The 13,491-nt window shown below is 52.3% G+C and overlaps 1 protein-coding gene across 4 annotated transcripts in view; it reads left to right on the top strand.

Annotated features, from left to right (window-relative positions):
• The first annotated feature begins 15 nt into the window (after nucleotides 1-15).
• Nucleotides 16-13,491, top strand: part of disc1 (DISC1 scaffold protein) — a 23,565-nt gene continuing 10,089 nt past the window's right edge. For 2 of the 4 annotated variants that reach the window (XR_008952550.1, XM_057046648.1), the window contains exons 1-10: nucleotides 16-500; nucleotides 3,621-4,435; nucleotides 4,619-4,688; nucleotides 5,289-5,445; nucleotides 5,976-6,066; nucleotides 6,148-6,380; nucleotides 7,600-7,654; nucleotides 8,540-8,642; nucleotides 8,730-8,918; nucleotides 12,887-12,947. Coding sequence is in view for 2 of the 4 variants with exons in the window: in XM_057046648.1 (XP_056902628.1) it covers nucleotides 437-500; nucleotides 3,621-4,435; nucleotides 4,619-4,688; nucleotides 5,289-5,445; nucleotides 5,976-6,066; nucleotides 6,148-6,380; nucleotides 7,600-7,654; nucleotides 8,540-8,642; nucleotides 8,730-8,918; nucleotides 12,887-12,947 (1,838 nt within the window). In the remaining 2 variants the exon portion in view is untranslated. The remainder of the gene's footprint in view (nucleotides 501-3,620; nucleotides 4,436-4,618; nucleotides 4,689-5,288; nucleotides 5,446-5,975; nucleotides 6,067-6,147; nucleotides 6,381-7,599; nucleotides 7,655-8,539; nucleotides 8,643-8,729; nucleotides 8,919-12,886; nucleotides 12,948-13,491) is intronic. The other 2 variants (XR_008952551.1, XM_057046647.1) reach the window with 2 other exon arrangements.

Below are 13,491 nucleotides of genomic sequence, written 5' to 3'. Positions count from 1 at the left end.
CTCTGGAGTCAAATTCCTGAACACGTAGGAGCTCCTGACGCAGCTTCCTCGACCGCGACGACGCACAGCGACGCAGGCCGGAGCGCAACCACCGACCAACGGAGGAGCGGGATCCGCCGTCCCTTCCCCCGGCGCAGCGGATGCTTCCCCCGGGCGAGACCGCGGGGCCGTCGGGACGCTTCCGCGGCGAGTGTTCGGGCGCCACCGGGCCAGAGCACTTCTGAGCTGGGCAACAGGCGTCGGTGGGATCGGAGTTGATGGGAAACGCGCGTAAAGGAAACGGAGCTCTGCTCTTTTTCTTTTCTTTGCTTCTAAGAGCGTAAAAATAAGCGCAGCTTGACTTTTCCACAGCGGAAATGAGAGCGGTTTGGTTGTTGGCTCCTGACCCTGATCCATGTTTGACCCCCCACCAGGACGTTCTTAGACTCTTTTAAAGATGTTTGCTGGACTGATGGGCATCGAACGTGGCTCCGCGCGTCACCGCTGCGAAATCACCGAAGGTAAAACTCTGGTTTTTCTTTTCTGCGTCTCGCGGCAACATCTTCCTGTAGTTTGTAGGATTTGGGTTAGTTCTTGGTAACACTTGGTATCGTGAGATCACAAATAAACCAGAGCAGCGGGCATGGAATCATTCAAGGGGCCTGGAACACCACCCCGGCTCCGAGGGAGGTGTGACGGACTGGCCGAAGAGGAGGAGGCGCTCTTCCTCCTCCAGCTGGCGGCGTGGACACACGGATGGTTAGGTTAGGTTAAGGTTAAGGTTAGGTTAGGGCTAGGGTTAGGTTAAGGTTAGGTTAGGTTAGGGTTAGGGTTAAGTTAAGGTTAGGTTAGGGCTAGGGCTAGGGTTAGGTTAGGTTAGGTTAGGTTAGGTTAAGGTTAGGTTAGGGTTAGGTTAGGGTTAGGTTAAGGTTAGGGTTAGGTTAGGGCTAGGGTTAGGTTAAGGTTAGGTTAGGGCTAGGGTTAGGTTAGGGTTAGGGGTTAAGGTTAGGCTAAGGTTAGGTTAGGGATAAGGTTAGGGCGAGGGTTAGGTTAAGGTTAGGGTTAGGTTAGGGCTAGGGTTAGGTTAGGGTTAGGGGTTAAGGTTAGGCTAAGGTTAGGTTAGGGATAAGGTTAGGGCTAGGGTTAAGTTAAGGTTAGGTTAGGGTTAGGGTTACGTTAGGGTTAGGGGCTAGGGTTTGGTTAGGGCTAGGGTTAGGTTAGGTTAAGGTTAGGTTAGGGCTAGGGGTTAAGGTTAGGCTAAGGTTAGGTTAGGGATAAGGTTAGGTTAGGGTTAGGTTAGGGTTAGAGCTAAACTCAGTACTATGAAGACTGTCACTGGGCATCTGGTTACTCCTTAGTGTCTCGCTGTTGTGCAGGCAGGCAGGCAGACAGACAGACAGACAGACAGACAGACAGACAGACAGACACAGGCAGACAGACAGACAGACAGTTTCACTTCCCTCCTCTCTGCTGATGCTCATCAAGCTGTTCGACGTGTGCTGAGAATGTTTCTGTTCCTCAAATGTCTGTTTGCTTTGAGATCCTCCATGTTCCTCAGGGTTAGGGTTAGGTTAGGTTAGGGTTAGTTAGGTTAGGGTTAGGGTTAGGTTAGGGTTAGGTTAGGTTAGGTTAGGGTTAGGGTTAGGTTAGGGTAGGTTAGGTTAGGTTAGGTTAGGGTTAGGGTTAGGTTAGGGTTAGGGTTAGTTAGGTTAGGTTAGGTTAGGTTAGGGTTAGGGGCTAGGTTAGGTTAGGTTAGGTTAGGTTAGGGCTAGGTTAGGTTAGGTTAGGGTTAGGTTAGGGTTAGGTTAGGGTTAGGTTAGGGCTAGGTTAGGGTAGGGTTAGGTTAGGGTTAGGGTTAGGTTAGGGTTAGGTAGGTTAGGTTAGGGGCTAGGTTAGGGTTAGGTTAGGTTAAGGTTAGGTTAGGGCTAGGTTAGGGTTAGGTTAGGTTAGGTTAGGGCTAGGTTAGGGTTAGGTTAGGGCTAGGTTAGGGTTAGGTTAGGGCAAGGTTAGGGCTAGGTTAGGCTTAGGTTAGGGCTAGGTTAGGGTTAGGTTAGGGTTAGATTAGGGCTAGGTTAGGTTAGGGCTAGGTTAGGTTAGGCTAGGTTGGGGTTAGGTTAGGCTAGGTTAGGCTAGGTTGGGGTTAGGTTAGGCTAGGTTAGGCTAGGTTGGGGTTAGGTTAGGCTAGGTTAGGCTAGGTTGGGGTTAGGTTAGGCTAGGTTAGGGTTAGGGTGGCCTCTTTCATCTCCAAAGGTAAATGAAGGAAACGCTCCAGACGAGCTTCTCCCAGCTTTTGTGGCAGCGGCAACAAGCTTCAGTGGGGAACTCAGTTTTCACTTCAGTCCTGCGGGAATTCCTGGAGAACTAGTTTAGTACAAAGGCCTGACAGGAAGCAGCCAGTGAGACTACTGAACAGCTAAATGAGACGTCCTGCCCCCAGATACACACACACTCACGTGCACAACGGGCCTGCAGGCATTTCCTGACGGTAGCACCTCCCCTGGGCTCTCCCTCGAGCTCTCTGCTGTATCAGGTCTTCGGCCGCCACAGACGGGGACCCAGCGGGTGTTGGGTTTCTGAAATGGGTTGTGGAACAGTGGCCACGTCTGTGAAGCTCCACTAATGGAGCAGAACGTAACAGGAGCCAACATGGGGGGCGCCAACATGGGGGGCGCAGGAGGGTTGGGGCGTGACATCATCACCAGAGGTCACGAGGAGGCTCGACCTTGTGGCAGTTTGACTGAGCCGCTGTCTAAAAATGTGAGGATGAGGTGCTGGTGGCTCCCTGGTCCTCCAGCATCAATGCTCTCACTGTCTCCAACACGGGCTGCACGCTTGAGTGGGAAGACAAAATTGAGCATGCAAAAATGAGAGCGAGCAGCACAGCTGTCCACAAAGGGGCTGTTGATGCCCCCATCACGCCCAGCTCTGAGCCGACACGATGTGCACGTTAATCACGTGGAGCTGCAGCAGGTGCCCCACTCTCAGCCTCAATGCCTCTTTCAGGAACCTTGCTGGCCGGTTCCTTCCCCTCCGCTCGGTGTGTCCGCTCTGGTTTCAGCCTGCCGACCTTACTGACATCAACTGCACACTTCCTGTCACAGTTTCCTGTCTTTTCTCAGTGACTCAGTCAGTTGACCACATTCAGTGTTTGTCCAGATGTTTGGAGCCCCGATCTCAGGGCTCCTCCCATCGTGGTGCGTGAGGGAGCGGTGTTTTAATGTTCAGACATCAGACTTGATCTGGGCTCAGCCTGCTGATATTGGGGACATTGATAGTTCAAACCTCTAATGCAACGCCGAGAGTCGCCCTCTTCCGCCCAGGGGTGTGTCCGGGCCTGCGATGACGGCGTGCCTTTGGAATTTCTGGACAGCTGCAGCAGAACTCTGGGAAGTATCGCAGGGCTGCTCCAGTTGTTTTTCATGCAGTTAGTGATGGTGGCGGCCAGTGTTGAGATCAGTAGTTCGTGTTGATATTTGCCTCCTCGGAACTCCTCCCTGGATCCCTGGTTATGGGTTTGCGTAACCAGCACATTTAACAGGAGCCTTTCCTCCATGATGGCACACTTAAGCTTCCCTAAGTTGGTCCTTTATCTCCCCACCGAGCAAGCTGTCTAGCTTAATGGCTAATCTCTGCATCGACAGGTGGCCGAGTGTCAGGGGCAGCTGGCAGCTCCGCTCGCAGGAGGCTCCACAGAAGGCTGGGCTCCACCAGAGCGGAGGCGGCCCAGCTGCACACCGCTGCTCCTGACCAGGAGGAAGAGGAGCACGATGCAGGCAGGACAGTGAGGAGCAAATCCAGAACTGACGTTGGCGTCGGTGAGGTGAAAGCTGCTGCTGCTAAACTATCCGGCATGACTCAGCAGGAGCCGGACGGGCTCATGAGCGGCTCGCCGAGTCTTTGCTGGTCAGACTCCGTTCCCCTTCCTCCCTGTGGCCGCTGGGTCGGCCGGGACCCAGCTCCAATGAATGAGGTCAAAGTGAGCCCAGCCAGTGCCGTCCGGTGCTCAGCGAAGGAGACCTTTAGCTCCAGCTTCAGTTTCATCCAGCAGTCTCTCAACTCCTCCCAGACTGCAGAGACACCACCGTCCCAGGACCCAGAACCACTAATCCATAAAAAAGGACCTAATTCACCAAAGTCAAAGGGTCCAGTCCAGCTCCTTCCCTCTGCCAGCTCAGGGGACCCCACAGACAGCGAGGACTTGCCATCCTGCAGGAGGTTCTGGCTGAGGTGTCCCTGGGACAGGAGGGGGGACCCACCTGACCCGCCCGACTGCGACGCCGTGGACATAGAGATCATCTCCTCGTTCTCTGTGGACTCAGATAACGCCTCCGCCTCATCTGTCACCTCTGGCTACGAAAGTGCAACGCCGACCTCGGACCAGGGCTGGGACAACCTGGTGAAGAAGTACGAGGGGGTGCTGCAGGACTGTCTGCAGAACAACCGCACCTACACCAAGGTGGGCACCACGACTTAGAGTAAGGACCAGAGACGGATACGAAACAATGGAAGCAAATGATTTCACTCTTATTAGCAGAGCAGTTTCAATTAGCCGTGAGCATTCAGAACACAACCCCCCCCCCCCCCGTCTTTTCTTCTGCTGTCCTTTGAGATGCTAACGTGTCACCTGCCTTCCCCCCAGATCGAGTCCATGATGTTGAAGCTGCAGAGGCTCCAGCAGAAGGCCATCCTGGACGATGACTACGACGCAGGTGAACAGCCCCCACCACTCACATGGCCTGTTGTAGCCCCAGGCTCCGTTCACCTTCAGCTCTACGAGCACAGGAGGCTCAGTTTTACCGCTGAATTAGGAGCCCTCAGGTTGGCTGCGTGTCATGCCACATCTGTTGACCCAGTGAAACCTAAAACTGGGCAATGTTTGACCAGGGAGAGCAGCGGTAAACACACATTCCCCCCGTGTCCACCCTGATAACCTTCTGAGGGAAAGAAAAACAGTACAGTTGAATTTTCCAGAAGAAACTGGACGAGCCTATACATCCCGGATTCTTTTCTACCCTTCTCCTGGTCACCGTGTCTTTGTTAAGAGCACAATAATCTAGTTTGCCCTAAACACAATACATCAGAACATTTTCTGCAGATTCTTTTTAATCAAGGTCAGTTAATTACATTTCCTTAATGGTTTCTGGAAATTATCCGTTTTCCTCATGGGATTCTCTAAAATCTCATGTAATTCCATTTTGGATCGGGGTATAAACAGAATGATACTTTTTTAGCATTTCTATCGTGTTAATCTGTGTGTGTGTGTGTGTGTGTGTGTGTGTGTTGTGTGTGTGTGTGTGTGTGTGTGATAGCTGAGCGTTTTGGGAAAAAGCTGGAGGAGCTGAGGGGGGAGCGGGGGGGTCTAAGCCTGGGTTTGCCCTCCACGCAGCCCAGCGTGGCTCTATTCCTGCAGAGGCTCAGACATGCGGTGCACAGCGTCCTCCAGAGGCCAGACTGGGGTCATTGCAGGTCAGTCCAAACGTCTTTGGTGTTTAAAATCGAAAATTACAATAAAACAGTCTTTAAAATTATTATTATTATGATAGTCGCATGTTTAATGTGAAAAAAATCTCGAATTAATGATTGCAACGCTCAAATAAAGCCAGTCTTATTTTCTATCAATTTAGTTTTGGATCTAATTTTATGGGCTGTCTACTTAGACAATTGGAAATTGTGATGTATCAGAATGATCTTGTAATTAGCTGTAACACTTAAAGCCACAACACTGCTCATTTGGAGATTACAAGCCAGCTGTTGTAGATAAGCTCTTAAGTGCATTTTGAAATCCAATTTATCGTCTTCGTGAAACTGGTAAATGCTCATTTTAAAGCACATGAAGTCTAAAACGGCTCCAACAGAAAGGACAGCAAAATGAAGTCATCTGTTTTAGGTCTCATTCTTTTAAAAGTGCCCTAGAACTTTCTAGAATTGATGCATCAGTGAGTCTCAGTGAGGTAAATGCACCAGAAAACATGAAATGTGTGTTTCTGCTTCTGAAGGGATGTTCTGGACGTGGCGGAGCAGAGGGACGCGTCACCAGGCCCGCTGCAACGAAGAGACAAGCTGGTTCGGGAAAGAAGGCTGGTCGAGGTAACGGGGCTAATCATTGGTGGCCGTGTGGCTCGGCACGCGTCTGGGGGAAGGGTAAATAAGCAACAGTGCCCTCTGCAGGAGGATATCGCCCAGCTGCAGCGCAGGTTGGCGGAGCTGACGGAGCGCAGCCGGTGTCTGCAGCAGCAGATCCAGCAGGAGGAGCACCAGGCGGAAGCCGAGGAGCTGGAGAGCTGCGTCCGGCGGAGCTGCACCACGGCCCAGCTGCGCGGCCTGAGCCAGAGCCTGCAGGACCTGGTCAGCTGTGAGAGCCGCAGGCAGATCTCCGTCTCCCCTCCGGTCGCCATGCTCAGGTCGGCAGCACCTCAACACTCAGTCGGGTCATGTTAAAGTCCCCACGTGTGCAGACGGGATTATTTCTCATCTGCAAAACGAGTAATGGGTCTGTGAAATGTTCCAGATGTGCTCGAAGCAAGAGGGCTCTCCAGATGTTTCTAGACGGTCTGCAACAAAGAGGAAACTGTCACGGATCACAAACCACAGCAACTGTTTGGTCTAAAAAGCTTCAGCAGAACTCGTTTTTACAACTAGGGAGGATGCACTGTTCTAAAACATTAAAGAAATATATAGAATTAATTATTAAAAGAATTTTAAGTATGTATATGAAAGACTTCAGAACTCCTGGAGACATGATCACGCTTATTATTATAAACAGTCTGATAGCTGATGTCCTTCGTGTTCAGATGATGGAGAATTGTTCATTTTGTTATTCTTTGGTTAATCTAGGAAGGATAAAAATCTATGCAAACGCAGCTATACTCCCTCTTCCTGCAGTTCACGTCACCTCCGGCTGGTGGCGCTAGAAAACAACAAACCGCACCGTTGCCAACGAGCAGTCCCCATTTTCTGTTGCACGTTGTCTTATTATTAGATGAGTGAGGTGTCACCAGGTCTCCGCCTCAAACATCAACCAAGTGTTTGAGGCGTCTCCAAACCTGCCCAAAACTCCGATCCCAGATCATCTCAGCCCAGATCATCCCAGCCCAGATCATCCAGCCCAGATCATCCCAGCCCAGATCATCCCAGCCCAGATCATCTCAGCCCAGATCATCCCAGCCCAGATCATCCCAGCCCAGATCATCTCAGCCCAGATCATCTCAGCCCAGATCATCCCAGCCCAGATCCTGTGCTGGAGCCCTTTACCCCGTCTCCTGGGTGGTGTCACCCTGTGTCACTGGGGTTTGCTCAGCCTTGCTGCCAGTTCAATGTGCCTCTGGTTCCAATTGCAGCTGAACATTTGATGCCCATCTCAGAGTGCCCCCCCCCCCCCCCACTGCCCTTGTGGGTCTGGCTGCATCCCTGAGAGAGCAGCAGGAATAACCTGGAAGAGACATCATGAATGATGGAGGACCACCTGAGCGGCATCGTTTATGCTTCTTTTAAATTCATTTCTTTCTACAATAATGAATGAATGGTTGTTTAGGGTTCATGTGATGATGCGACCCCTCCTGAAGGAGGGAAAACCTGGGCCTCCAGCGGTGCTCTAACCAACCTTCTTCACGTCTTTTGCAGCCTCCAGGAGCAGGAGCAGGCGCTGAATCTGTCCATCAAGGAAGCTACTGCTAAAGTAAGTCAGCAGCACTTTAGAGGCTCTAGGAAACTACAGCTGCAGAAAAGAGAGAAGAAGCAGCAGAATGACAGAGCCAGAGTTGGGCTGTTGCTTCACAGGCTGCTGCTCCTCTCCTGGTTAGATGCACCTCCTGCAATAAGAGGTTCAAGGCTCGCTCCTCCTCTACCAAATTCTTACATCTCCATTAACTCCACAAGCACCTGCCAAACCTCCCAGTATCGTTTCCAGTGGGAGTCAGAGATGGGAGAGTAGCAGGAGCCCCAGCTTGGCATGCGTAACTCCCCAGAGGTGATATCTGATATCTGACCAGCCTTTCCCACCGCTGCACGTGTGTCTGCACGTCTCCGGGTGTGTGAAACACCGGCGTTCCTCTGGGGAAGGGAGCATATCTGGGGATCGGATCCATTCAAAGGAGCAGAAGTTTAAAGGGCAGGGGGGCCGTGGGGGCCAGGCAGGGGCCAGGCGGGGGCCAGGCGGGGGCCGTGGGGGCCGTGGGGGCCAGGCGGGGGCCATGGGGGCCAGGCGGGGGCCGTGGGGGCCAGGCGGGGGCCATGGGGGCCAGGCGGGGGCCGTGGGGGCCCCTCCTGCGCACGCTGAGCTGCTGCTTCCCCAGCGTCTGTGACATTCAGGGCATTTCTTCGCTGACATTCTGAAGGTATCTTAGATTCCTAACGTCTCCGCACACGAAGGCCGACGCGCTCCGTCCTTCTAAAGGTTACGCGTCGCCGCCGCCACGTGGGACACGATGCAAATGAATTCATGCTCTTGTAAGGACGAGTGTCAGACTTGGAAATGAGTTGTGCATCCTTTGGGACGCGCGTGTCCAGGATTTGTCGGCTAATTGCCCCCGCCCTGCCTCTCTTCCTCCTTATCCCCCCCCAGGTGGTCATGAGTCAGAGGCTGGGCAGCAGCCTCAGAAGGAAAGTCAGCGAGACAGAAACGCAGCTTTTGGCGCTGCAGGAGGCCAAACTGGCGGCCATTTCAGGTAACCCCGCCCTCCCCGTCACGTAATCACGCCGTTACTAGACGCGAATCGGTGAAAATCTCTGGGCTCTCGGTGAACCCGGCGCAGGTAATGACTTCAGCAGCGCCAAGGAGCTGAAGGCTGAGATGAAGGGGGTGCACCAGGAGCGGGAGCGGCTGGAGGCTCTGGCCACCAGGCTGCAGAGCCTCAGCTCAGGGAGCAGCCAGGAGCTGGAGCAGATGAAGGAGCAACGGCAGCAGCTGAGAGAGGAGCTGGAGCACCAGGAGGCGCAGCACGGTGAGCATAACCCTTCCACCACAGCTCAGCACGCTCCATACCTGTCCACAACACACCTGCATTGAGCCTCATGGCCCTGGCAACAAGAGGGTGGTTACCAGGCAACCGCCAGGGTTGTGATAACGTTGGCTGGCTGTTATGTGTGTTTCACTCCTGCTGTGTAACCGCACACACACATATTGTTGCTGACGTCGTGTTGAAGATTTCAACAGAACGAATCTTTTCTGAAGCTTTAAACAACTGAAGGAGACCACTGCAGAGCTCGATCGCCACCCCCACCAGAATCTGAAGGGAGCGTTTAAATATCAAGTCAAACATTAAACAGGAAGCTCTCTGAAAGAGGAGCCCCTCCTGATGTCGCCTCGCGCTGGGGGGGCGGCGGTGGACGATGAGACTGCCAAATGAAAAAGAAGTGATCTACTGTCAGCAGGGAATTGGCTTCAAATGAGATACCAGCGGGATTGGCAGTTGATAAGAGGAGGGTGATGGTGTGTGTGCGTGTGCGTGCGTGTGTGTGTGTGCGTGTGTGTGTGTGTGTGTGTGTGTGTGTGTGTGTGTGTGTGTGTGTGTGTGAAATGAGCTGCAGATTGTGTGAAGTAGCCAATTACCTCGGAGGGCAGAGATGATGTATCTGAGCTCGAGCGCTCTCCACTCACTGGAGATCTGAGCACACTGAGAGGAGGTTCCATAGGTGGGGGGGCGGGGGGGGGGGGGGGGGGGGGGGCGAGAAGGGGTAAATAGATCACCTCCTGCTGTGCTGCTGCTCTTGCTTGAACATCAGTCAAAGGGAGATTTCTCAGAAAGGTCACTTTGGTTCCTGAGAGGCTGAGACGGGAACATGGGGGGGGGGGGCAGCATTGGGGAGATGACCCTCGACCGTGGTGTCGGGGAAGCTCCCGTCAAGTCTACATTCTCCCAACGGTCTCGTATAGGTCATAATAGCCCGTGGCACAGCATCATTACTGTTGCCCTAAAGTCGAGTGCACCCGGGTCGTCACTAGGGGGCGCTAGTGCACCCGGGTCGTCACTAGGGGGCGCTAGTGCACCCGGGTCGTCACTAGGGGGCGCTAGTGCACCCGGGTCGTCACTAGGGGGCACCCTTTCATTGTTGCTGCGTTGGTTTAAGGTTTTATGAAACAAACACACACACACACACACAACACACACACACACACATATATCTGTATGTGTGTGTGTTTCCAATTGTAAATAATTGTAATGAGCAAACGAGTTATGTTATGTTGACATGTGTCAACAAACTGGTCCAGGCACCATAAATAGCCCGGGCTCCTCACCTGTGAGCGTCACTCACCTGTCTGCTGTGTTGTTGCTAGCACCAATGGAAGCAGCTCCCAGAGCAGCAGCACGTCGTAGAATATGGAAGAGACGGACGGTAATGACGGTTTCTGGGGCTCGCTCAAACACTCCGGTGGCCACTCACATCATGGCAGCAGTTTCACAGCCTGTCCCTGAAACCAGGCGAGGGGCTCATTAAACTGTCATCCTCTTTGGTAATGAGGGGCTGGCACCACTAGCTGGAAACGGATAGTCCATAAACAGCACATTACCATTTCTTTATCTGGAGGGGACTAAAAATTACAGGCTACTTAAACATCAAGATGGCCATTCTTGTGGATTTTAGCATATGCTAATGATGCTAATGTCATTCTGGAACAAAAACAACATGTGCCTCCTCGGCTAAACAGCCTATTTATCATGGCAACAGGTTATTTACCAGATCCATGTGACAACATCTGCATGCATGGACACCCAAATTCAGCTTGTTAAGCTGAATTCTGTGTGTGTGTGTGTGTGGGGGGGGGGGGGGCATGTTGGTAATTGCTATTGGTGCTATTTCTAATAAATACCAAAACCATTCCAGCTGTATGTCTGATTCCCTGCTGAGAGTATAATTCTGTCCCCAAGGGGGATCTGAAGTGGGACTAAATTCCTAAATTCACCAATAAATAATTCAAGTGCTGAATAACACGAGGAAACGACCCCCCGGGAGTGAGGCCTTTCAAATGAGGAGGCAGTGTCAGCGTGGGGTCCTCTTGAGTTGCCGAAGCCCTCCGCTAACGTTCATGTAGCACTATTGTTAGCGTGCAGCTGCCACTGAGCTTGTGTCGCCATAGATACACGTTTCATTAATGTTTGGCTTTCCTTCGCTCTCTCTAATGTTTATCTAATGTTTCTCATCTCTTAAAATAACACAGGACATTTTCTTCTTCTTCTTTGTGTCGGTCTGCACATCAGAATACGGCCATTCTTTCTTTTGGGATAAAGCGATAGGCTCTTATTGACACGCTGATGGTAAAGAGCAGGACAGATATGATTTATTCATGACTGCCACTTCCAGGGTGGAGAACCTGATGGGACGTACGACAGCTCTGGTCCTGAAGGACTGGATGATTTAGGGTTGTCGGAGTGAAGTGGATCCTGAAGGATCTCGGCCTGCTTGTCTATAGTTCTGGTGATATTCACTCCTTCTGTTTTGAGTTTGAGTATTATTGTGTCAGAATTGACAGAATTGGAGCTAAAACAAAAGGATATTACCAGAGCGGTGCCGTTAAATCGGCCGAGTCCACCAGACTAACCGTCACCTTGTTTATGTGACTGGCTTTAGGATCCTGGAAGTCATTTACTGTATAGATCAGACTGAAAACTTGAATAACAATCTGGATCTTTGTGGGGACATTTGCAGCTCTCCACTCGAGCCTTCACTGAAGTTCTAACCCTGACCCTAACCCTTCGGCAGGATATTAGCATGATGCTAACAAAGAGGAAGAGGAAACCAGCAGCTACAGCAGAGTGCAGCGCTCTGTTACACGTCCTCTACCTTTTGTTCTTCAGCCGTTTCCTTAGTGAAACCTTTGTGTTGAGCTGCCGTAGCCGTCGCCCCCCAGTCGGCTGTGCCGGGCCGCTGCCGGCTGTGCAGCCTTTTCTGCTCCGTGATGCCTTAAAGCAGTTATTGAGTGTCTGTCTGCGATATCCGCCTGCTCCCCCTCTGCTAGACGGCTTTTTGCTGATGCAGGCTGGGTTACCTGCATGGTTAGGTTAGCGTTAGCGTTAGCTTGAACACATTCATCACAGCTGCCTTTGCACCTTATTATTTCATGCTTTGGTAACATGCGTAATGCTGGTGTTGGATTATCAGGAAGCCTCCTTTTGTCAGCCTCACGTCTGATTGCACGTCTTGGTCGTCCTTTAGAGCCAGTTTAATGGTGTCTTAACAGATCTCAGGTCTGGAGTGGGCCCTCACTCTGATCCAGCCCGTTCAGTCGTTTCCCTGAGGGCGCCCCCTGTCTGCCACACGTTGAGCAACAGAATACGCATTCTCGTAGCTACCCCATAGTTTGGGATGTGAGGACGTCTTGGACTGTTTGAGGGTTAAGGCTTGGGTTTAGGTCAGGGTTATCCATTCAGTCCTGATGGTTAGGGCTAGAGAAGCTGTGGTGTGTGTGTGTGTGTGTGTGTGCGTGTGTGTGCGTGTGTGTGCGTGTGTGTGCACGCCCCCACACTGTCTGCACATATACGGGATGATTTGCTATCACGTACGAGCATCAGCGTGTTCAGAGCTCTGCGGCTGCAGGGGGCACATCCTCATGTTTCATACATGAGCTCATTAACGTGGCTCACTTTGCCCCCCTCCTGCCCCCCTCCTGCCCCCCTCCTGCCCCCCTCCTGCCCTCCTCAGGCGCCAATCACCGAAGGGAAAAGGGCACAGGGAGCTCCGTGCACTCGCCATCTAACTGGGCGAGCACGCGGTGGGGATGTTGCTTCTTTGTCCTCTTTAGCCCCTTTTAGATTTACCTGCAGCAGTTTTTCAGGCTCTTTGTTGAGTGGAGAAAAAGCTGCAGAAACATTTAAGGCTCCAGAACATTAGCACGGTCTCATTAACAGCTTGGGATTGGTTGCTTAGCTACCAGGCTAATAAAAGTCCAGTTATAAGCTGTGTCTCTCTACAGAAAGCCGTCTGAAGGAGAACGCCACCAAGTACGTGAAGCTTCTGGAGGACAGGTTGCACAGGTAAGGACAGGTGCTGCCACTGCCCCCCCCTAACCCTAACCCCCCCCCCCCACCCTTCTCCCGTTTCAGATGCACTCGTGTTTTTACGGATGGTTGAAAATCGAGGTTGCCTCACCTGAGCCTCGTCTTTTGTGGCGGGTTCCACCTCCCAGAATAACTTCACCTGGTTGTTTGTGTGACCCGTGTCTGGGGGGGGGGGTGGGGGGGGGGGTAGTGTGAACCCTGGAGGCTGTCACCAATGGCGCTCTGCGTGGGCCAGAAGCAACATGGCCGCCATCTGAGGTGGGAGCACCTGGGAGCATCCGCAGGACAGAAGCAACTTCCAAAATAAAAGCTTTAACTACAAAATCATGGCAACAAAAGGAAAAATGACTTCCTTCAATTAAAATGGCAAAAAAGAGGAGTAATGAAGCCACGGGGCAACGCAGCCTCAGACTGGCGGCTCCAGAACGGGGGGCAGCACGGATCCAGATCGCTGGTGTACAGGACTGTTGATGGGCGCAGACGGCGGCGAGAGGAGGCTGAGGAGGGAGGAGGGAGGAGG

This window comes from Takifugu flavidus, chromosome 11, assembly GCF_003711565.1.
Source record: "Takifugu flavidus isolate HTHZ2018 chromosome 11, ASM371156v2, whole genome shotgun sequence".
In the NCBI taxonomy this organism is placed as follows: Eukaryota; Metazoa; Chordata; class Actinopteri; order Tetraodontiformes; family Tetraodontidae; genus Takifugu; species Takifugu flavidus.
This window is presented reverse-complemented; position numbering and strand designations above follow the sequence as displayed.